Consider the following 26,106-nt stretch of genomic DNA (forward strand, 5'->3'; position numbering starts at 1 on the left):
GGCTTTTTTTAAAAAATGCACTACTTTACCTAAAAATATTAACCTACATCATCTAGAAAATGAAGAATATTTAAATCCTTTATTTCTTGTTTGGTTTCAGCATCACTCCAACAGTGTTTTGCTGCGTCTCGCGACATCCACCGTCTGATCTCGCGCATGCGCAGACTGAGAAATCCGAAAGAAATCAGAGTAAGAGTTCACATGCACTGAGAAATCTAGATCCAGCCTCTAGATCGGAGTATGGTGTTTACATGGCCATTTAAACAATCGAATAACTGCAGAAATCGGATTATGATCAGATTATTGAGTGCATGTATACATACTCATATTTACAGCCAACATGGTAAAATGGACATATGTTGTGGCTCGCAAGGTGGTTTGATTTGGGTTGCCGACCCCTGGACTAGGCTATTTCACTGCAGTACAGGTTCTGTTCAGCTTGGGAAAATTGAGTATACACAGGAAAATGAATGGTCATTTGGGTTTTTTTAGTCCAACACATATTTTGGAAGGGACTTAAGGTGAAAGAAGGGGAAGCCAAGTAGTCCATTTCATTCTGAAGTGGACCAGATCAATAAGTTTCAAGCTGTCATTATAAATATCCTTTTTATGAGACAGTTCTTTACCCTTTACTCCCTTGCAGAGCTGGCTGAAGGGAACAAATCGCTTGCTATTAATCTGATTCTCAGCTCGGCCTGGAAAATAGTTTAATATTAATGATTCCGAGCAGGAGAACGATTCTCGTCTGGCCTTTCTCTCAGACTTTTTAGCCGATGCTAATTGAAAAAGCCAATTTACAGACAAATATATGAGCTGCTCTTCGAGTTGCTTTCATTCCTCACTGATTATTACAGAGACGGAATCCTGAGGCTGAGACAGGCCGTCAAGAACACTACATTGATTTGGGCTGTTGTAGCTGACTTTGTCTTATACTGATCATTCCGTCTGAATAAGCATGTCGGAATCGATGCTGGTGTTGCTGTAGACGTTTGGTGGGCATATATGTGTGTGCGCATTGCTTGATTTTATAGCTGAATTTTAAAGGCTCATGACACATTCTGAGCCTCATTACTTAATGCGCACAGAGGACGGACATGTCACAGACAGCTGTCTGCTCAGTATTCACTGCTGAGGAGTTCTTAGCACAGACTTAATGCAGACACTTTGGAGAAGAAACTGAATTACTAGCAGTTTCTGTTGGTGAGAATGGCTACGGAAATGTAAATATTGAGACAAAATTATGTATTATATACAAAAAAACTGGGGCAGTATGTGAGATATTTAATGTTTTACCTTTTAAACGTTATTGTTTTTTGTAAATATACGCTCATCCTGAAACTGATGCCTGTAACACCCTTCAAAATATGTGCATTTTAGATGAGGAACTTTGTGAAATGTTCAAAAAAGCCCTTGAACACGCGACGCAGTCGTCCTTGGGTAATAATCCAGCATTTTAAAAACAATGGGCCTCATTCACCAACATCTTCCTAATTTCTTTCTTAAATTTGTCCTTGAGAAATATCCTAAGAAAAAGGCATGACGTGTTCCAAAACCGCAGAATTGTTCACACATTCGTGTAAACAACTTAGAATCTTCATGCGTAAGTGGGTTTTACGAAGAAATTCCTTCCTAAGAACGTTGGTGAATAAGGCCTCAGTAAGGTATTTTTAGGTACCTCAGCCTCTACGGTACATAACATCGTCAGAAGATTCGGGATTCAATCCAGAGAACTCTGTGTGCATAAAGGGAAAGGCCAAAAACCACAACAGAAAATCCTCAGATGGCACTGCATTAAAAAGCCAGCATGCTTCTGTGACAGACATCACCACGTGGTCTCAGGAGCACTTCTGTTTATTGCTGCATCCACAAAAGCAAGACTGTACAATGCACAGCAGAAGCCAAACGACAACAACGCCCAGAAAGAAAAACTGTTTCATGTTGCGGACTGGCCTTAGCTATATTTGGAGTTTTCCATAGACAACTAGCTATCAGGAGAGTTAAGTAGGTAGTATTGTTTAGCTTTGGTGTTATTTAGTTCGTTATGGTGGCGGAGGAGCATCTGCAGGCCGCAAAATACCCTGCTAGAAGAACTAGCACCGGCCAGCATGGCTGTTCACTAGCAAAACCAGCATGTGGATGCTGTGGGAACAAAACCTTGTATCTCCATTTTTGGCATTTTTCAGTTTTTGACATAATTTGAACGTTTCAGATGAACAGACCAAAAGAAATGGCCCGAAATGACTTGGGTAAAAGTCTGGTTTCATTGACTTACATTAAAAGTAATCTAAGTTTGTTCCGACGATATGTTATGTTTTAGACGCTGGTATGCTGGTCAAACAGTATGACCATGCTGGGTGACCAGCCAGACTGTTTTTTTCAGATTTGCCACTATTTTACCACTACCAACATCACACACACACACACACACACACACACACACCCACACACACTATCTAAGCTGCTTATCCTCCTGGGTCGTGTGGGGTGCTAAAGCCTATCTCATCGGTCACTGGGCAGAAGGCAGAAAACACCCTGGACAGGTTGCCAGTCCATCACAGAACATGGGTAGCAGTTCACTGGTCATTTAGAATAACAAATAAAATATCTATATTTCTGCTGTAGACATAGTGACCCCTGGTTCCTATCAGCACCACTGTAAAGAGATCAGAGTTTTAAGTTTCTCTTCAATGAATAATTTCACATCAAACCAGACTGAATGACTTTGTTTACATCTCAACGATCGAATTATGCAGAAATGTGGAATAATCCTTCTTTAATAGTCTTTAAATAGCAATTTCCCTTCCCTCTGAGAATTATAACGTTAACCTAAGCACAATGTTTAATCACAGTAGTTTACTGGGGGAGTTAAGTGCTTTAAGACCAGGTAGCCTGTCTTAAACCTCGTATCCCCATTTTTCTCAGTTTTGACACAGTCTGAAAATGCCTGTTGGTTCTGTACATTGTGTGTAAATTTCAGGAGGAACGGACAAAAAGAAACGGCCTGAAATGACTTGGAAAAAATCTGGTTCCATTGATTTACATTTACATTCAAAGTAATGTATGTTTTTCCTTCTCCTGTAAAGTTATCAGTTTGGAGGTACAAAGATTCTGTTCCAACAGCAGCAATATGTTGTATTTTGGATGCTGGTATGCTGGTCAACCAGTATGACCATGCTTTTTTTTTTAGATTTACCAATATTTTACCACTACCAGCATTACACATAAAAAAGAACATGGGTAGTGGTTCACTGGTCATTTAGAATAACAAATAAAATGTCTATACAGTGAATAATTTCACATCAAACCAGTCTGAATGACTTTGTTTACGTCTCAACGATCTAGTTATGCAGAAATGTGGAATATTTTTCTTTAATAGTCTTTAAATAGCAATTTTTTCTTTACCTCTGAATTATAACGTTATAAGCACAATGTTTAATCACAGTAGTTTATGATTTAAGTGCTTTAAGACCAGCTAGGCTGCTTAATCCTTTTTTTTTGGGGGGCGGAACCACGAGACCATGGGAGAAGCCACAAATACAAACGCATCTAAAAATACTCTCTCTCTCTTTCTCTCTCTCTCTCTCTCTCTCTCTGTGTGTGTCAATATTGAGCGTCCGCGACCTGAGGAATCCTGCGAGGCTGGTCACGTGGGGACATTTCCAATTGCGCTTGTAAAGGGGGGAGGAGGAAGATGAGGAGGAGGAAGGTGATGGTTTGGGTGGGGGGGTGGTGGGGGGTGTGACACTTCTGACATATAAGGCGCGCTCCAAGGACGAAACCCCCACAAGCGCATAAGCAGCGCGTGCAAGCTGGAGCCGGGGCGAGCTCGCGCACTGCGCAATTGCGCGAGGCTGAACGGAGACGGAGGAGCTCGAGGTGGACAAGAGGCGTCGTCGGACCGGACCAGAACGTAACGTAAGGCGCGCGCGTGCGAGGGTTTCGCGGGACTCGGGACACACCTGCATGGATTTTCCCGCCGCGGGCAGGACTAGCGGGAGCCGGGCGGCATGGAGAGCAGCGGATCGCGCGAGCCTGGACACGGCGCCTCGGAGGCAAGAGGGACTCGCGTGCAGCACCGGCGCGAGGGCTTCGCGATGGAGCAGCGTGTGAAAAAAGTGGCTTAGCATGTCCAGAAGTGCGGAGATCTGAGCGGACGACCCCACTCCCCACGCTCCTCCACGAAACCATGCACGCGGCGGACGTCGCGCTCTCCGTGCTGCTCGCGGCCATCATCGTGGTGTCGCTGCTGGCCAACGTGCTGGTGCTCGTGTGCTTCGTGTACAACGCCGAGATCCGGCGGCAAGTGCCCGGTCTGTTCGTGCTCAACCTCACATGCTGCAACCTGCTGCTGGCCTCGTCCAACATGCCGCTGACCGTGGCCGGGCTGCTGGGCCACGCGCCCCCGCCGGGCGGACACGTCCTGTGCCAGCTCGCCGCCTTCCTGGACACGTTCCTAACCTCCAACTCCATGCTGAGCATGGCGGCGCTCAGCATCGACCGCTGGGTGGCCGTCGTTTTCCCGCTCAGCTACCACTCGCGCATGCGCCGGCGAGACGCCGTGCTCGCGCTCGCCTACGCGTGGCTCCACTCGCTGGGCTTCGCCGTGGCGCCCGCGTGCCTCTCGTGGCTCGACTACCACCGGCCGACGGCCTCGTGCACGCTGTACAACCCGCGGGCGCGCGCCAGCGACGGTGCCGCCTCCTCGCGCGCGCACTTCGCCGCCTACACCGTGGCGCTGCACGCGCTCACCTTCCTGCTCGTGCTCGTGGTGCTGTGCGTCACGTACCTCAAGGTGCTGCAAGTGGCGCGTTTTCACTGCAAGCGCATCGACGTCATCACCATGCAGACGCTCGTGCTGCTCGTGGACATCCACCCCAGGTAAGGCTGGACTAGGGCTCGTGGGAGGACGTTACGGTGGGTTCAGGTGAAGTGGAACGTTTGCACTTGCTAAAAGACCCTCTTTGGTGTGTTAGCGTAAAGGGGTAGTCCACCAATGTTTCAAAATTTCGGAATAATTTAGTCCTTGAGATGTAAACAAAGTGGTTTGATGTGAAGCGGTTCATTGTAGAGAAACTTACTGACTGGTGTCTTTACAGTGGTGCTGATAGGAACCAGGTGTCACCATGTCTACAGTGTTAGTTACTATCCAGAACTAACACTGAACCTACACAAGTCTTCTGAGTTAATATGGAATGTTGATGATGGAAAAATACTCATAAATCTGAAAAAATAAAGTTTTCTTTGGGGACTGTTTTGCCTCACCAACACCTTGCATGTACATCTCTGCCATGAATTGATCAAAATACACTTCAAGCCAATCTATGTCAAATATCAAACCGTTCCATTTAATAACTTTCTTTGAGGGAGCTGTTAGAGGCGGACGTTCGGTTCCTATCACCGCCACTGTGAACGGTTCTGACTCTGCAAGTTTCTCTAGAACAGAGCGTTTCACACCAAACCACTCCGAATGACTTTGTTTACATCACATCCATTTAATTAGGTAGAATTTTTGGAAAATCGGTGGAGTTCCCCTTTAAGTTGGGCAGCTGGAGAGATTATGAAAAGCTTAAAGATATCATTCAAGTACAGGTAATGACATAACGATTATTTGCTTACTGTGCCATAATACATAAACTCTGCTTTTGTGACATAATTTGTTTACAATTTAACCCTGCCCTCAAATATGACATCACAATATGCAATGTATATGAATTCATATTCAGCACATATACTGTACGTTGTATAAAATGACAGAAATTACTAGTTGCATTACTAGTAACAGACTTCAGAGTCACCTAGACCACAAAATTACAGCAGTGTGGCTGAATTCTGCTGTACGCTTACAGTAATGAGCTGTAATTACAGTGAACACACACTCTAATACACACTTCACTCGCATCACAATAGGCAAAATCATTTGTTCATTAGCACACATACAGCAACACTACTTGAACCAGCTCTATGGTTTTAGTAGATGCAGGAATAGAACTTAGGCTTGTCTCAGAAAGTGAGAAGGGTCTGGCTGCAGACATGCCCTCTCAGCCTGACCTGCACTGCCAGACTACTGATGATATCAGTGCCGCTCTGCCGCGACAGTGTTTTTGTCGGTTTTTACGAGGAAAAACAGCAAAACATGAACTGCTGGGCAACAAGAGCTACACTGAACACATATTAACGCTGTCGTACTGACAATAAGGTAATTAAATATGGAAACTTTCACAGTAAAACCACAACGATAATACGTTTATTCGCAGAAAAAACAAAAAGGCTGCTGAAACTCATGAAAGCCAGGCTGATGATCAGAACCGGTTATCAAAAAACTGTAATATTTATTAAAACAGAACTTTAAGGATTCTAGGAGGTTGTGACGACGTACAGCCAACGTGGTACCGATTACTTCTGCTGTCTCATCATAACCTCCTAGAAAGTTGTCAGACAACGTTGTTATAACATTCTGAGGAATAACATTTCAACGTTGTGACAATGTAGAGACCACCAAGCAGACGACGCTGTGGGCACCAAAAGAGTCACAACGTCACAACGTAACTGTGTTTGCAGGGCCGTTAGGAATAAAACCTGATGGTTTAGCTTCCTAACGGGAATTGGCTTGATGGTTGCCAGTAGAGGCCATTAGAAAACGATCAAATGTATCTGGAATCAGTCCCAGAAGACCTGATTAAATGATCAGAATCCTTTACACTGTGATACCAACCCATCAGGAACACACAGGATACCATTAGCGACTACTAGACACCACCAGGAACCAGCAGACACTTTTAATGGGTTCTATGAATTTTTTCACCAGGAAGGTGCATTAAATGTAACTTTCTAACCGTGTTATGGACAAAAATGGATGAAGTGATGATAGAAACAGCCAAAGTTGGGCTGCTTCTGCCATTGTGGCAGAGAGTGCATGTGCACGTGACGTCACTGGGACTGAGAGCGCATGTCTGCATCCAGACTCTATTGCAGATAGTGGTAGCCTTAAGCCCAAAGTCCAGTCTGTACAAAAGAACAGAGCCAAGGAACTCTCCTATTGGGAAGCCCTCACTTTGGGCTTAATGGGTCCAGCTTACTGAAGAAACTACTCTGTGTATAACATTATGACCACCTCCTTGTTTCAACGCTCATCGTCCATTTTATCAGCTCCACTTACCATATAGGTGCACTTTGTAGTTCTACAGTTACAGACTGTAGTCCATCTGTTTCTCTGTATACTTTGTTAGCCCCCTTTTACCCTGTTCTTCAGTGGTCAGGACCCCCATGGACCCAGAGCAGGTACTATTTGGGTGGTGGATCATTCTCAGCATTGCAGTAACACTGACGTGGTGGTGGTGTGTTAGTGTGTGTTGCGCTGGTCTGAGTGGATCAGACACAGCAGTGCTGCTGGAGTTTTTAAACACCTCAGCGTCACTGCTGGACTGAGAATAGTCCACCAACCAAAAATATCTAGTCAACAACGTCCTGTGGGCAGCGTCCTGTGACTGCTGATGAAGGACTAGAGGGTGATTAGCTCATACTGTACAGCAAGAGATCAGCTATCGTCTCTGGTTGTACATCTACAGGGTGGACCAACAACACAGGTGCGTCTAATAGAGTGGACAGTGAGTGGACACAGTGTTTAAAAACTCCAGCAGCACTGCTGTGTCTGATCCACTCGTACCAGCACAACAGAGAACCATTATTTTGAGAGTGTATTATATTTATTAACTCCTTAAAATCCCAGGCTTATTATTCAGTAACTACGGGACGTCAATGCAAACTGGCTGAGCTATTCTGAGGTTATAGAAGTGTGTAATAAAACTGTGGGCCCGTCGGTGGTCCCTGGCCATTTAAGGGGTTAATATTCATATTTATAATGGCCTGATAGATTTCAGGAGTGAAAACAACAGAGTTCGGGCTGCCTTTAAAGTGTGGTTAGCGGGACATTCTAGGGGCACCAAAGAGACAGGGGCCCACAAAGACTGTACCATTTTTTTCCTTTTTTTTCATTTTGTTCAGATTTTCAATTGAAACATTCATTAAATAAGAATTAAAGACTAGTCTTACATAAAGTGCCAACAGTGTTTCATCCTGCATTCTGCCCCCCTCCCCCCCGCCCCACCCCTCTAGATAGTACTGGGCTTTGAGTAACGTTTCTATGCATTATTAGTCCAAAACAGTTCATTGAGTTTTGCTTCGATAGCCAAGATGCACCTCTTTTGAGAATCAAGAATTTCAGCCACTTGCAAACAGCACATTGATTATGCAGCTATATTGCTTATATTCAGGCCCAAGAGTAGGAATTGTGGAGCTATTACAGAAAAAGAAGCAAGGTTTGGAACATTTTGTCATGTTTTAATGCTGAGACAGGTTAAGGGAAATAAGGTGAGGTGAGGACCCCGTGCATGAGATTTTCAAGGGGCCCAAAATTCCTACACGTGTGTTTGGCACATTCCAGCTACATACACATCTGCCATAGGTACACAGCAACCCTACTGAAAGTTAACCCTCTTCAGTTGCCTAATTTATTTATTATATCACATATATTTGGTCAGTGAGGTAAATACAGCTAATTCCATGCTTAGATAGCGTACTGTGTGTATTTATAGCTTTGTTACGCATGTCATGTCAGGGTGTTTTCAAATTTAGATGAACTTAATTAATATCTAGTAATAAAAGAAGACATCTGGCTTTCTAACTGGAGCCAGTGAGAGAGAGAGAGCGAGAATAATTATACCAGCTGCTCCGATGGGAAGTCGTGTTGATAATGGCCTGATTCTCTTTGGATGGGAAGCTTGGGGTTTAAAGCTGTTCTGCCTGTTAAGCCGCAAAGGGGCACTTTGTCAGTCCAGTCTAACACACTGACGAGTGTGGTCAGCATTCTGTGGTAGATTCTCAACAAGAAGAAAACCAGATTTTCTTACCATTCTTTATGCATCTTTATAAACGTATGCTGTATTTCAGCTTTATTCAGAGTAGTTTTTAGCCCTGCGGAAACTGATCACGATGAAACTGACCAACTGAATGATCCTGTCACAGTCCCAACACGTCTGATTTGACCAGTGGTGAAACGTTACTATTAGAGCTAACGATTAGAGCCAGTGTTCGACAACCCAAATGTTCTTGGCTGTAAATGTGTCTCAGTATGTGTTAATGTACTAAACGAAAACACAGACTTACTTTGCTCTGCTTTAAGTTTTAGCTCAGCTGTAGCCGCTTTTCTCGCATCTCTGGCAGGAAACTTTTCTGCAAAAGCGTAACAGTTTCTTGTAAAATGTCTCTTAACGTTCGATTTTTTACAAGGCTAAAGTCGCTTTTCATTCGCCAGCTTCTTGTTCAAATTTTCTTGTTCCACCTTAAATGGTGCCTGAGGCGCCAGAATGTAACTGCTGCACTATTTAAGGTGGAACAGGACAGTTCGAACGAGAAACTGACTTCAGCTTTGCGACCTTTTAGTGTTTGACAGTTTCTTGTTGGAGATTAAACGTATCAGGAAACCAGCTGGAGTGATTATGAATGCAAATAAGTCCATTCGTCTCCAAATGATTGATGTTTGTTTTAAATCTCTCTCTTTGCCGTTGCGTTAGCTACTAGCTAGGTGAGATTGTTGCCTGTGTTGCTATGGTGACCAGCAGTCTGCACTGATCTTCAGGGTTAAAGGGTGGATTAGCAGTTCTACATGAACTCCAGAGTTTAAGACCATTTATTGTTAAACTGTGTTGAACGATCAGCAGAGCTTTATTTTACTGTAAAGGAGGATTATTTTATTTTTACCTACTAATCTGATTCTGCTGTGGAGCCACAACAGGGCAATAAAAGAGCCGCAAGTGGCTCCAGAGCCCTGGGCTAGGCCTTCAGCATGGGCCATAAATGTCAAAATTTGGTAAAAATGTCAGGAAAAAAACATGCTGACTTCTGTTGATAGCACAAAGGTAATAATGTTGCCTAAATGTGCCAGAATGTAACTGCAGCACCATTTAAGGTGGAACAGAAAATATAAACAAAAAACAGTTTGGATTAAAAACAGACACTTAAACCTCCTAAAAAAATTAAAAACATTGTGTTTTACTTGAAGATTGTGAACAGAAAGATTAGCCTATATTTCACCCATATTTTGCCCTGTTTTCCATTTGTAACAAACAAATGATTACACTGCTGCTTGTATTCACAATCAGTGACGCAGATTTTCCAGAAGGCCCAGATTGACATTTTTGGTAATAAAAACACTTCATGCATTACGACTTCAGTTGAGCCCTAGAAGTCCTAACCAATAGGAGACGTCACTTAACTATGTCTACGTAGATACCACAGAGAAAACCAATTCCTGATTGTCAACACTGCCAACTATTAATTAAAAGATTGTTTTTAAATGAATGAGTAATACAAGTTGATAGGAGATTTGTTACATGTAAAAATATTACTTTCAAAAATATTTAGTGGGTTTTTTCCACCCTGTTTCATTCATTATTTGGACACACATTTTAGCCAATTTTAGCTTTTTGTAGATTTCAGACAAAATTCTGGCTGCCGATTTGGTCATAGTCTGGCCTGCTGGTCAGCAGGAGGCAAAAAATGGGATTTAAGGTTTGACCAAAATAACACCTCTGTAGGTGGAGCAAGGACTGGTCAATGTAGGTGGAATTCATTCCTTATAACCTGTAAAAATACAGTATTAGAGATTAGATTGACAAATGCTGGAGTATTCCTTTAACCATCTCTGGATAATCTTAGCAGTATTGTACTTCTGAGAAGCCATCCTTTGTTGGTTGGACTTTTCAGCAGGCCTTGGTCTGGCAGCTAACCTTGCATTTACAACAGCAGCGATGCGACACCACAAAGTGACTGGAGGTCATTCATTTTCAATGAGAGCTGGCGATGTCCAGGGTCAGGAGGCAGCGTGAACGTTGGCGACACTAAGTGGGTGGAGTCAGTGACGCGACAAAGTTGAGAGGGGCTTAACTTTATGCAAATAAGAAGCGAAACAACAAGGTACACATAGTACGTGCTTTATCTCCGCCACTGTGTACGGTACCTTTTTTGGTTCCGAGATAATTGTTCCTACTACAGGTGGAATAATGGCGGCGCTGCTTTCGCCACAAATAGACAGTAATTTCAAATACTGGTTTCCTCACATCCTGACTGCACAGACACTGGGATTAAATAAAAATAAGCACACAGCGGTTTCTCACCAGGATTTTTATTTTTCGTGGGAATTCATCTGATTTGTGCTTGGCGTCAGTGAAACCATGGCAACCAACAGTCTGCTCTAGTTCAGAAACGCCCACAGGCGATGAGCGACCAGCGATTTGGGCTACAAGAGGCGAAAAGTCGCTGCCGGTGTGAACGCAGGGTAAGACTTACATATCGTGAAGCTGCAACCACTAATGTGAACAAGATAACCCGTTAAAGTCAGGGGCCGTAACTCTCGAGAATTCCGTTCTGGGAGTTAAAGTCGAGATGGGATGATGTTCCAGCTTAGATGAACCAGTAACCTATGTAACTGGTTTTATAGGTGTTTTACTCTGTTCTAAAGTGTGTGCATAAAGTGAAGTACCTGTTGAACACACCTCAAGTCACGGTCCTGCAGAAGGGTCCGCCCACCCAGTCTCCATGGTAACAGCTGTTGAGTACCCTGTTATTACTGATTATTACCACAACTTGGTGGTATTCATTTGGATATATAGTCTATTCAATGTGTATTTAGTGCTGGTCAGTCAGTGGGCTCAGGTTAAAATGCCCACCATAATTTAGCATTAGTTAATGCAACTTGAGTATAAAGTAAGGTAATGATTGATACTGCTAATAAAGGCCTATTCAGATGGGATTGCCCGGGTTATATTGTGGCTTCTTAAACATCTTAAACCAGCAAACGTCAATATAACAACAACAGCGGCAACAAATGTCCTTTAAATAGGGGGACGAGGGCACAGCACAGCTTGCATACCATGGCCCTAAAGCCCCTTATGAGACATGAAGCAAGTGGCAGGCGCTACAATATTAATCCAGTGTGAATCAACAGTAAAAACACTATCGTATTCTGTATTGAGGCACTCAAATACACATGCTCTCTGTGGCTAAAATTAAGCTGATATGAAATGTTGCTGTCCTGTGTTACAGTTACACCTCAAAACATGTAAAGCTACAGAAAAACCTTTTATTTTTTTATGCTGTGAGGTTGATTGTTTGCTGTGAATTCGTAAGCTAAAGGTGATGCTAATGACACTCTGCTTTCACTTAAGACAGCAAATGGTTAGGGTAAATTAAATAATGCCTAAATTAAATGATTTATTATGTGTTCTTTTCTTTTTTGATGTGTAAATCAAACAGCCACTCTCATATTTGTCATATTTACTGAGTTTTCTTATCTTGTGTGATTTGGTCATAAACATTACAAACGTCCTGTGGTAAACTGGCATTACCCCACCTCCCTATGGAAAACAAATCAAGTCCAAATAGGGCTTTAAGAAAGACGGACAAGATTTCATCTTTTGAAGTGTCATTTCTAATGCAATGAAAGCAATAGATTGAAGCATTGGTTGGTTTATTGGTTTATTACAAAATCCATGAGTGGAAAGCCAATTTTTAAGGTGTGAAAATGCACCAGAAACAGGCCATTTAGTAAGAAACTGTTTTCCACAGTGAAAAAAACATGAAATGCAATGCACACATGACTACTTTTCTATAGTGACATGCAGAATATGTGCCAGAATGAAAAACAAAACCTCTGTTACATTATTCTTACATGGCGTGATATCTTTACTGAAAAACTGTACATGAGGATTTGGATTTTAAAGATTAAATGCTGCACTGGTGTCAGAATTGAGTACAATCCACTTTAAAATGAAATTAAGGCACAACTATATTACTTTCCACCATGCAGTATTTTAAACAGATTTTCCTCATTGAAATGTGTTCATAACTGTGAAAACAGTGAAATGCAATGACATGACATTACGTTTCCATAGGTAACATGCAGAATACATGCCAAAATGAAAAGCAAACCCTCTGCTACATTATTTTCATGTCGCTTAATGTCTTTTATTGTACCTCAGATGTATTTACATCTTTGTAATGCAACCAATAATGCAGTGCACACATGAGATTGCATTTAAACAGTAACAAGCAAAAACTGTACCAAAATGAAAAGTGAAAGATCCATTACGTTGATTTAATGTTGTTTTAAGTACTGCAGTGTGGAAAGCAGTACAGTTGTGCCTTCATTACATTTCATGGTAGATTGCAGTCAATTCTGACACCAGTGCAGCATTTCATTTTTACAATGCAAATCCTCATGCACTGTTTTTCAGTAAAGAGGGGATGCTTTTTCTCAAAATTGCTGCCCCCCCCCCCATGTCATGCCTTCCTCCATCCTGACTCACCCAAGGACGCCATTTGCCAGAACCCCCTGGGAGATCAAGTGACGCAATCACCATTCTCAGTCACCTGCTTTCTGATCTGTTTCACCTGCTGTTTGTCATGTGACTATTCTTAGTTTATAAGCCCAGGCTTTACACTAGATACTTCACGAGCTATTGCTTCTCCTAGTAGAGCTACTGAGCGTTTCCTGTGTGCTAATTTTGTCTTATTGTAAATGGACTTTTTCCATTTTTTTGGATCTTGGTTGCCTGATCATATCTTTGTTATGTCTGTCCTTTTCAGTATTTTGTCTTGGATTTGACCTACGTCTGTTTACCGACTATAAGTGTTGTCATACCCTTTATAAGAAAAGCCTACTTTCTTGTTTTTTTACAACAAGCGTCTGGCTGGTTCTGTCACGTTACACCCAGTAAAATCTGGCCATTTCCATCCCTGATTTTAAGAGTATGTTCTTTCCATTAAATATATACTTTCCACATAAATACATGTGATTTTCTACAGATTGTACATTGTATTGCCTGTTTCAGTGTTTTGTGAGAAGACATCAGCTCAGCCACGTGTATGGCTTTGCTCAAACACGTCTCCCACTCACACTCTCAGGCAGCAGAGCAATATATCATCCGTCTCCCACTTGCAGGTTACCAATATTAAAGTGTCGAGCGGGGAAAAGTTTCCATTTGCAAAGGCACAGCGCTCTTACTTTTATTGCCAGCTTGTCAGTTTATACAACATGTAATATTCTGAACTGGGAATATAAGAATGTGATTAAAGAATCAAGCAAGCCAGCTAGTGAGTTTGCTCAAATGCGAGCACCACTTAAGAAGCCAACGACGCCTTCCTAGTCAAGGCAGAATCACTTCAGACAGCAAAGTTATTCAGTTTGCTTTTGAATCAATTAAGGATCATTTACATATTTTCATGATCATAATGTAAAAATACCACACTGGTGCATCTGGATGTGCCAGATATACAAACCACACAGGTGCTAACCAAGCTCAGAGTGGCATGGCTGTAAAAAGGGGTGGGGTTTAAGGGTATACTTTTCTGAACGTATCATGGATGTTGTCAGTACTTAACCCCTTAAATGGCCAGGGCTGCAAACTGTTGAATTCACTCCTGAAATCTGTTAGACGTGACTATGAAAACATGAATATTAACCCCTTAAATGGCCAAGCCCCACCGACAGGCCCAAAGTTTTATTACACACTTCAACCAGTTTGCAAGTCCATGTAGTTACTGAATAATAAGCCTTAGTGTGTAAAAAGCCTGAGATTGTAAGGGGTTAATAAACACTGCATGTATAAAAGAGAGCATAATTAGGCCTATTTGGATGGATTTAGAGTGGTGCAATGTGTGAAACACTGAATAAAAGTCATTGTATACATAGTTTTAAATGCAACATTTCTGGTTCTTTTTTGTCTGTTCCAACGTATCAAACTCAGAAGACAAATAAAGATTGTGGTACATGTTGTGTATTGTAAAAAAAAGCCTTGGGGAATCGAGATATTATATTTTTGCCATATTGCCCACCCCTAACAGGGTTGGAATGAACACATTGTTAACAGGCATGGTAAGGCATACTATAGTAATATCCAGTCAGATCACCAGGTGAGCCAGGTGTGTGCCAATAGCTTAGCACAGTTACATCCTAACAGTAGGGTCTGAGGGTCTATAGAGGAATAAAATAGTATTTTATTTTATTTAGTAATTTTTATGTCATTCTGTTGATTTTGCTCCTGTACTTAAGTAATAGCACGTCATTATATGCGCAAGGATGTGTCATTACATGCGCAATAATGTGCCATTACATGCGGAATAATGTATCATTACATGCGCAATGATGCCTCATTATATGCGTCATGATGCGTCAAGTGTCTGATTCATGTTTTAGTCATTGTTATGGATGAAATAATTGAATCAGTTGTATTTAATAATTGGGTGAAGGTGCCTGTTGACCTCTTAAGCTGGCTTGCCCTTCTTTAGCTGGCGTCATGCTCATATTAGGAACTCTGGACCAAAGCAGGAGTTCCTAAGCAGTTTTCAATGGGAACAATGAATGGCCATTATTGGAAAAATGTTCCAAAGTCAGTGTGTTTTGTCATGTGTACGTTTTCCCCCTGTCCTGCTTCTCCACCCTAACCATCCTGAATATCTCTGTCCCTACTCCATCCTCACGCACTTCAACACCGCCCCCTCCACGTCCCTGCATTACCCGACATCATCCCTGCACCGACATGCCCCATCACCATCCCTGCACCATCCCCATTCGCCCCAACAGTGTCCCCATGTTATCTTTTATCCCATCACGTATCCCATACTGCCCCATACATAGAAATATGTAAAGTTTGCCATCCTATACATTATTTTCAGGTTGAGGTTGTTTCCTACTCTTAGAGTTGTACCAATTCACTCTTATGACATGGCAGTATATAATTATAACAGTTATATAACATAGTTATAACACCTGAAATGTTACTTTTTGTTGTTAAACTTTTGACTTAATGACCTACTTTATTAGCTACTTTATATCTGACCCATTATCTATCATGATTACCTATCATCTACCTATTACCTATTTTATTACCTACTTTGTACCTGACTATCTACCTATTACCTACTTTGTTAACTGACTTTATATCTGACTATCTGCCTATTACCTACATTATTACCTGTTTTTATGTCTGACTATCTAACTATTACCTATTTTATTACCTACTTTATATCAGACTATCTACCTATTATCTACTTTATTACCTGACCAACTATTCTATTTGTAGAACACTAACCAACTGTATCTTACATTATAAAGAGAGCAACATTAGTCTGCTGGATTTAGTGCGACACAGTATGACAAATATTGAATAGAAATTGTTGTGTTCACAGTTTTTGATAGAATTTATTAATATGTAGCACTACTGGTTCTTTTTTTTTTTGTTGCAACTGATCAGATGTCTGAAAAAAAATATATCGACATATTGTGTATTGTCAATTTCTTGAAGTATCACTATATTTATTTGCCAGATTGCCCACCTTCAAGTGAACGTAGTCCAAGTCTTTTGGAATATACTGCCTCAGTCACTGAGAAGACTGCAGTGAGAATATGTATTATCATATTTGAATTGCACATATCTAACAAACCGTACTTTGATAAGACAATGATGGGGCTTATGCTCAAATAATCAATGAAAAGTATTGTTTTCAGCAAAATATTTGGAGCCAGATATATTTAATTTTTTTGTACTGAATGACAAATCATAGATCACTGATTTGAATAATCAACATAATAATGTATGGTTTACTTTGCCTTTACTTTATAAAGCATATGCTGTTAGTTCCTTTTAACATACTGTTTTATTTGATTGACTGTTGTTCTGTTGTTCTTTATTCCTGCTTCTGCTGGAGTGAAGGGTTTGTGCACGCCTTCGGGCAATTACTGAACACTCCCCTGAGGAGCTGTTGTTTGGAAATAAGGGTTTTCAGGCAGCGATCAGGATCACAGCAGTGCACCCAGCAGCTGTTTAGAAGAGCATTTTCTTAAATCTAGTTTAGAGAAGTCTTTACAGCAGCCGGGCAGGTGTGTGAAAGTTCCAGCTGGGTTCTGTAATGAGATCGTGATGTTCTCGGCCTCTGTCCTGCAGCGTTCGTCAGCGCTGTCTGGAGGAGCAGAGGAAGAGGAGACAGAGAGCTACCCGCAAAATCAGCACCTTCATCGGGACCTTTGTCGTCTGCTTCACCCCTTACGTCCTCACCAGGTCAGTACACTGAGGCCCAGTCCCATTTCTTCTTTTTACCCCTACCCCCTTGTTTTCAAGTGTCACCCTTGTAGTTGAAATCTTGCCCTACGCAATGTGACCCTCAAATTAAAAAAAAAAAAAACATTAACAGCTACCAGCGCTGCTCTGTAGGCGACCCGGCCCGTCTGCAGTAACAGCAGAGGAGGATAAAGTTCAGCTCCTCACTGCTGGGCTTTAGTTACATTTAGGGCATCATATGCCTTCAAAGAGGGGGGCAATTATTTATTATCACCCACCCCTAATTCTTCAGTGATATGAAGTTGAAGTCAGATATTCACCAGCTTCTTGTTCAAATTTTCCCGCTCCACCCTAAATAGTGCAGCAGTTACATTCTGGCGCTTCAGGCTTCAGAACTGCTGGACTATTTAAGGTGGAACGGGAAAGTTAGCTAGCTAGCTACCGAGACATTAGCATATTATTAGCGATTTTTTATGCTTGTTATGAAGAAAACGACCATAATACACTGAAACGACATTAAACTAAGATAATACAGTGATTATTGTAATTTTTAACAGAGAAAATTCTCACATTTGTGTGTTTCTTTGGTCTCTTGTTCTCCATCTTGCCGGTTTTCCTTTTTTCTCATAACTCTCTGTTTGGAGTCTCTGAAAAACCTCATTTTGGAGGGTCATGTAGCCCCAACACTTCACCCTCCCCCTCTATCTCAACAAAAAATTAGGACATTCTACCCCTAGACGTGAACGCACAAAACAGAGGGTTAGCTGTAAGCTAAATCTGTAAATCTGTAATCCATTCTTTCAGAGTTTTGCAGTACATTTACAGTGATGTGGACTGTAGTGTGGCCAGAAATTATATCAGGATGTAATTTCAACTTCTGATGGTTTCGGTATACATCAGTATACTGTATATATATTCAGCTGTACTCAAAACTTTGAACACATGAATACATTTCATGATGAATGGACCAAAAAAACGACTTCTAAAAAATTCTGGTTCCATTAACTTACATTAAAAGTAAAGTAGGTTTTTTCCTTCACCATGGTTTTCTCCCGACAACAGCGATATATATATATATATGTATATATATATATATATATTTTTTTTTTTTATTTCCTGTAACAAAGTTTTCGAACGCTACCAGCACCTGACCTCCTCCCTGTTCCCAGTCCTACCTCTCAGTCATATCTCTTTTCATCATGGGGGCTTCCATTTCTGGCTTAAAGCAGAAGCCCCCCAGCCCAAGTTGTCAAAGTTCTCGAAGTTCTCTCAACTTCTACAGTCATACAGTCTCTTCTCACACCACAACCGTATGTTGAAAACATGGTACAAACTAGTAAATACCAGAAAACCTTCAGCAAAGCAAAGCAACCGGAACTACTTTTCCAGTGTGTCAGCCCAGTGTTTTGAAAGTTGGGTAAGAACTGCTTTTGTAAGACATTCTGTCCTGTCTGTGTCATCCTAAGACCTAATGTTTGTAGTTTTTATTTTGTTATACAATGATATACATATTTTTAAACACTTATTTTATCAAATGCTAAACATCTCAGCAGAACGAGATGACCCTAGGCAGAGACGCTGTGCATGCACCTTTCAGGTGAGCCAGCAATATTTGCACTTGACTTTTGAGTTAAACTGACTGAGAAGCTCCTGAAAGCAGTGTCTGAGGAAATACGTCACATTATATAACATGTATGAGCTGAGAGAAGTTCAAAGGATGAGCTCACGTCTGCCCCTCAGACTGTGGCTATCTTTAGCTCGATTTCACAACAAATAACTCTTAGATTTGCTAGGTTTGCTTGTAGTATAAAAGGCTTAAAAGGAATCCTACAACATTTTACAGTCTAATCAGTATCTGTTGCATCTGTATCATAACAGTTTTACTGTACTTACCTACCTAAATTCTGTGAATAGACACTTGATTATACATGACTTTGTTTGAGGCCATGAAATTTTGATACTACAACCATTTTGTTGAAAATTCATAAAAATATCCTTCAAAAATGTGTGTGTAGGATAAATATGAATAATGATATTAATTATATTAATATTGTGGAAGTTAGCATCTGCTAGTGATAGAAAGTTTAATTCATATTACTGACCTGGTTCTTTCAAAGTCACTATAAACCTTGGAGAACAGCTGGGGTGAATGCAATGATGTCAAATCAAGACCAACATTACTAAATTATACATAGAAACAGAGTTAAAGCTGCAGGTAACAGGCTACTCCAATAATGTCTAGATATAGATATTAAGATAAAATATATATCTTTAATGTAAAATCCACATATCAACTAAAAAAAGTCTATTTTTAAGCCAGGGCTAAATGCTAATGTGAATCAGAATCTAACACCTAAGAAATCATTTAAATGGTAATGAAAATTAGAAACAGCGATTAAAAAGGCTTTGTTTTCTTTACTCTCTTGCGCTGGTCAGCACAGGCACGTTCAAACAGTCTGAGCAGCAGCAGATCAACAGTAAAACACTCAAACCAGGCCTGCTTCGTTCCTTTGGGAAACCACAAAATATAATATTTTCATAATTTTACACTTCTATACATTACACTACTATACATATTACTGTTTAACAAGCTAAAAATTATATTAGTCCTCTATTTCGCTCAGTTCTCTTTTCCAACAGGTCGATTTTTGCCTTAGAAGCATCAACATCATAATTACTTTAATTTAAGAGTATAAATAATGGCAAATTGTATCAAAAATGGACCTTTTCTTTCAGTTTTTGAGAGATAAGGTTGAAAATGCTGGATGATTCCTTTAAATGAATTTGTTTTGAATTTCGTTATGTGCACCATATGAACTGTTATTTCCCTCTGTGGCTTCAGGGTGGTGGAGCTGTTTGTCACCGTCCCGATCAGTCCGTACTGGGGAGTGTTGTGCAAGAGCTTGGCCTACAGCAAAGCTGCCTGCGACCCATTCGTCTACTCCCTCCTCCGGCACCAGTACCGCCAAACTTGCAGCGATATCATCAACCGCTTCCTCAAGCGAAGATCCCTTAACACTTCAGGCCAACGGCAGGAGAACGGCAAATTGAAGAAACCTGTGAATTCAGGGAACTCTGAGATATCTGAGAAGCCTGAGAAACCAGATAAAGAGGAGAAAACTGGCACAGGGTCTGCTGTTTAAGAACCTTGACAATGGAGATGAATATGTAGCAACAAAAACCACCACAAAGATAAAGCAGCTAGTCTGCTCAAAGAGAAGGAGCGGTGTAAGGGAATGCAGGCTTCAAACATTTTCTACTTTTCTACCTTCAAAAGTTATTCGACGTTTATGGGTTTCAGAGAGTGCTAATCTGTAAAGAGTCACATCTTTTGAAGACTGTAGTATTTTGGAAAATGAGTTTAAACAGTTTTTTTTAATGGTGAAAGCTGCTAGATAGTGAATGGTAGGAGATACACTATATGGCCAAAAGTATGTGGACACTCGACCATTACACCTATATAAGCTTGTTAGAGATTCCATTCCATTCCAAAACCATGGAGTTGCGCCACCATTCAGTCAAAAAGAGCATTTGTGTGGTCAGACACTGGTGTTGGACGAGAGGGCCTGGCTCACAGTCAACGTTCCAGTTCATTCCAAAGGTGTTTAGTGGGGTTGAGGTCAGGGCTCTGTGCAGGCCACTGGAGTTCCTCCACACTAAACTCGTCAAACCATGTCTTTATGGAGCTGCTTTGTGCACAGGGGCTCAGTCATGTTGGAACAGGAAAGGCTCTTCCCCAATAGATTGTCTAAAATGTCTTTGTGTGCTGTAGCATTAACTTCACAATTCACTGGAACTAAGGGGACCATCCCCCTTGAAAAACAGCCCCAGCCCATTATCCCTCCTCCACCAAACTTTACTGGTGGCACAGTATGGCACTATGCATTAGGTAGCATTCTCTTGAAATTCCCCAAACCCAGATTCCTCTGTTAGACTGCCAGATAGGTGAGGCGCAAACATTTCCACTGCCTCAGAGTCCAGTGGTGGCGCTTCACACCACTATAGCCGACACTTGGCATTGCGCATAGTGATCTTGGTCTTGGTGGCCCTGCTCTGTGAGTTTATTTTAAGTCGATTGCATGGCTGTGTGCTTGATTTTATACACCTGTTAGCAATAGGTGTGGCTGCAACACCTAAACTCAATAATTAGGAGGGTGTCCACATACTTTTGGCCAAATACTGTACAAGGCAAAGGCCTTTTTTTTCATTTTTAATTTGTATTGTCACTGGATATGTGTTAGAGTGCCGCTGAGTGTCATTGGGTGTGTAAAAGGTGATTTGTGGGCTCTTTCTAAACACACACTTTGATTTCAAGGGTTGAAGATATTTGCTGTATTTATTTGATATTACTTGAGGAGTTCTGTTCTTAATTATGCCTTTTTCCATAGGGGATAGCAACATGCCAGGAAGAGGTAAAGTACTACTTGGATCCAGTGCACAGTCAAATTGGTGTAGTCATTTAAGAGGAATGAAAGGGGGATAAAAATCATATAGTCCCATGATGCGTCCAAAAATCAACATACAGCTCCATAATGATTGGCATCTTTGGAGAATAGGTGAAAAAAATCATAAAAATGTTTGGTGAGACTGGAGTAATATGTATGTATGATTTGCATCACTGTCCTGCTGGAAGAAACAACCACCTATATTTTAGCTTTCTGCAGCCAGATTTACATTTAAAATCTGCTATTTCATGAAATCCATGATGGCATGCTATCATTCTAACAGGGTTCCCAGGGCCTTTGAAGAATAAAACAGCCCCCAAACACCACAGATCCCCCACCATACTTAACAGAGTGGATGAGCCTCTTTTCTTCTTTTTATGCCTAACCCACCTTGAGTGTTGCCAAAAAGTTTCATTTGTGTCTCATCTGTCCGTAGAACCCAGTTCCAACATTAAGCAAAGTACAGGCCGTTACATTTGTGGTTATTGGCATGGCATTAGGTGGTGTCTGTTGTTTTGGAGACGTTTACTACTATCTTCTGCCAATAATTTCCAATTATAATCAATATAGGGATTTTTGCCTCTCTAATCATCTTCCTCACTGCATGAGGGTAAAAAACACTTGTGTTCTCTATCAGGCAGGTTTAGTAGAGCTCTGACTGTTTTAAACTTTTATTTGTTGTCCTAACAGTGGATATATGGGCAGTTTCAGGCTATTTATTTATTTATTTATTTATTTATTTATTTATTTGAGATGGACTGATTTATGAAGGGCAGCGTCCTTATATCTCATTTTATTCTTATATTCCCCTTATTTTCCCCCATGCTAATGAAGGACTAAGAGAACTTAGAGTCAAAGATAACCGCTTAAGCATTCCCAAACACTCATTCCTGTGGAACATAAGTGAAATATAAAAGGAAAAAAGTTGCGTTTTCCTCACAAGAATTTCTAGGGGTGCGAATAGTTGTGGTGAATGCGAAAATCAATGAAGAGTTTTTGCTTTCTTAGTCTAAATTTACCTCAAAATTTAGTTTTAAGTTAATTTTTCTCTCATATTTTCTGTGTGAGACTGAGCTAATTTAAAAACAGAAGATTTTTTCCTGACCTTTTAATCCATCTTTCCCAAGGTGCCAATTATTATGGAGCTGACTAGCTGTGTTCCCATTACTCTATTTCAGCATGGATTATATTGTGAAACTGAGACTAGAAGACCTTCAAAGCGGCAGGTGAAATGTTATGTAGTCTGATCTAAATCTAATTATTGACATGCAGTATTTTTTCTTAAACAACTTCTTTAGGAAGTGTTAAAGAAATACTCCAGAATTTTCCAACCCAATTTCTACTTTCTGCATCTATAGCATACTTAAGCAATAGAGCACGAGAGGGAGTGTGTTATCGAGAAATAACATCACGGCTGTGATTTGGTCGCCGTAGATCATCACAGCCGTGGTGTTATTGGCGATAACACACTCCTCGAGTGTTCTATTGCTTTTATACAACAGTTAAATAAATAAAGTAATAAATTAATAAACTGGGCCGTGAACGCGGCGTTTAATATGTTTTAATGTTCGCAGTTCCTTCACCAAATTATAGTTCCTTAACGAGCAGCTTGTTGCTCCGTCAGAGTAACGAGCTCCGCCCACTCGCTGCACAGCCAGCAGTTCGTTCTCCAGCTCCTTACACTGAATTCCCAAACTGTCATCACCACTGAGCAGCTTTTCAGTCGGCAGCTGTGACAGAAGAACAGCTAAACAACCTGGAATCAGCCAGAAATGAACCCAACACCATTCGCCAAACGTGTAGTCTGATCTTCAGAGTCTGGCCAAACTGGACTGAGCCATAAAACTGCCGCAATATCAGGTTTAGCTCAGTTTTGTCAGTTTTTGCCAGATCAGTATTAATGTTGTTTTGTTCCAGCCAGTCTGTAAAGCATCTTACAGCCCATTTAGTTTGGCGAATGGTGTTGGGTTCATTTCTGGCTGATTCCAGGTTGTTTAGCTGTTCTTCTGTCACAGCTGCCGACTGAAAAGCTGCTCAGTGGTGATGACAGTTTGGGAATTTAGTGTCGTCTCATCTTCAGAGTCTGACCAAATCGGCTGTCGGTCAAATGTGATCTTAAAAGTATCCATTTTCTGTTTGTGGCAAAGTACGAAGTAAAAACGTTCAAATGGCTTGAGCATCTCCTACAGCTGTCAAAGTCGTTGCTTAGCAACAGCGTCTCAGTGGAGTGATACAGTGTTTGTTAAAAACCTGTGATGTTATGATGAAATAGAACGCTTCTCAACCAATCAGCTTGCGTGGCCAGAACTAACTGTTGTATAATGTCAGTTATCACAGACATTCGTTTCGACTATGGCAAACTCACTTCACAGAAGTCACTGGGCAGCTTCTGAATTCCATGTTTAAAATGTTACCTTAACACAAACTACGTTGCACTAATAATGCCTGAAGGTCTCACTTTCTATCACTGGAGCAACACAGTAAGAGCTGTAAGGGGACATGTTAAACTTTTGGTGCTATCATTATCTAACAGAGCTGTTTTCCTTTAGCAGGAGGTAATGTTTATTTTTACTGCATGTAATGTGCACATGTGATACACAACTACATGCTTACCTGAAGTTTTATATGGGGGGGCTTTTCATTAAAGCTTTCATTTACAGTGCTCTAAGTTCTAAGTATTAACCCATTAATCCCAGGCTTATTACATACTAAAGCCCTTTTGGAGCTGGATTAGTTTTATCTGGGGAGGTGTTGTAATTTCAGTGATTACCAGTGAGATCTGGGATTTTAATCCAGTATGAATTTCCCATGGCTGTAGTTTTCACAAGTCTGCTAAGTAATACTTCTGGAGTGAATTACCTTCTAGAATGCACTGAACTCAGAGCTGCCTCTGTAGTACTTATCCTGTTTGAATCTACATCACACAGTTATAACAAAACCAGGTAAGAAAACATCATTATGGTCATTAATTTCATTGCAAAGAGTTAAAAACAATTACATATCACTTTGAAGGTTGTACCTCTAGCTACCTGGTTAATACCTAGAGTTTAGCAGACGAAAGCATTATCGACTTTTCAGCCACAGTGACTTACGGTACATCTGTGAGCTAACAACAGGCTTGTTGGCTGTTGTGCAATGTTGTCCGGCGCATTATCGTCCCCTACTTTGAGCTCTGCCTTGGAAATTCCATGTTTTGTTAGTTCCCACCCTAATAAGTCTACCCACCAATATTTAGCCCAAAACTTCTCATGGTTGTCCCTAGAGGTTCTCGTTACGAGATTGCAACACTTGTAATGAATACAGCTAGTCCCAACTTTAAAGGAACTAATTATGCAGATTTACAGCCTAATTTACAAACATCTATGCTCAAATCACAAATGTGTTCTACAAAAAATATGTTTTACTCATTTACTGATGGAATTCAGCAACTGCCCATTGAGTTCCAGTTTAAGTTTCAAGTCAACAGATTTACACTCTCAGAAATAAAGGTATTAAACTGTCACTGGGGCAGTGCCCCTCTTGTCACTGGGGTGGTACCCTCAAAGGTACATCCTTAGTCAGGGAACATAACTGAACCATAATCCATTGTAGTTATATGTTCTAAGTTGTACTGACTCCACACACCCCGTCTCGTCTCCAGGCTTTTATTTTACTGTTCTGTTTAAAACATTCGGTTATGAAAAGGTTCAAATACGAACTTTTCACCTGGAGAAACTTATTTAAGGTTCACAATCAGACCTTAAAACCACTGTTGGAGCTTTGAGGGAACATTTACACTGTTTGTACCTTCATGAATGAAAAATGTACCTGAACAGAACCTTTATTTCTAACAGTGTACAAGGAAAGAAGAAAGTTTTGTCCGTGATAATCAACCGTATGCCACAGATGTGGACAGTGATTAGGTTCCTGGAGTATTCTTGTAAATATCAATTGATTATTAGATCTGTATTGGATATGAAGAGAAGGAAATCTGATAGAACCATAGCCCATCTGTAGCGTAAAGTCAGTAAAGTTATGAACATACTGAGCAGTGAGCGATGGATCTCACAGTGCCTTAGAGAACTCTAGGAGATTCTGAACGCAGAGCAGGTGTGAACCTACAAACTCGTACTGCAGCCTAAAGAAGCCCTGGAATAATGCACTGAGGAGGAGCTTTGGATGAGTCATGTTCAAAGTAACAGCTTTAACTGGAATTACATTCCTAAATTTTGAACGTTGAAGTTATTTCAGCAGAGCAGGTTTTCACACATTTTCTTGAATCTGCAGATAGAAGTGGATTGGAACATAGATACTGTTACCACCTTAGTCCTTGTTATTGCTTATGAAATGTATAGTCCAAAGCGTTTATCAGACAAAAGTGCCAAAAGCGGCATCACATGGAAGCTAATTTATTCCCTGCGGGAGACGAGGGTACCTGCCAAAAGGAAACTGGCACCGAGATTCTGTATTGATTCTGTGTAATGTGGTGTACAGTCCAGTCCTGTTTCATACTGAGGTTTCTTTGTTTATATAAATGTATTTTTATGCATTAAGAGATTAACACAGGGTAA

General features: G+C 40.9%; 1 protein-coding gene across 1 annotated transcript; it reads left to right on the forward strand.

Moving 5' to 3' along the window:
- Nucleotides 1-4,186: 4,186 nt before the first annotated feature.
- Nucleotides 4,187-20,533, forward strand: gpr26 (G protein-coupled receptor 26). The gene is made up of 3 exons (XM_036593729.1): nucleotides 4,187-4,878; nucleotides 16,998-17,111; nucleotides 19,954-20,533. The coding sequence occupies exons 1-3, from the start codon at nucleotides 4,187-4,189 to the stop codon at nucleotides 20,252-20,254; spliced, it is 1,107 nt and encodes a 368-aa protein (XP_036449622.1). The 3' UTR covers nucleotides 20,255-20,533.
- Nucleotides 20,534-26,106: the final 5,573 nt, after the last annotated feature.

Source organism: Colossoma macropomum, unplaced genomic scaffold (genome assembly GCF_904425465.1).
Source record: "Colossoma macropomum unplaced genomic scaffold, Colossoma_macropomum, whole genome shotgun sequence".
Taxonomy (NCBI): Eukaryota; Metazoa; Chordata; class Actinopteri; order Characiformes; family Serrasalmidae; genus Colossoma; species Colossoma macropomum.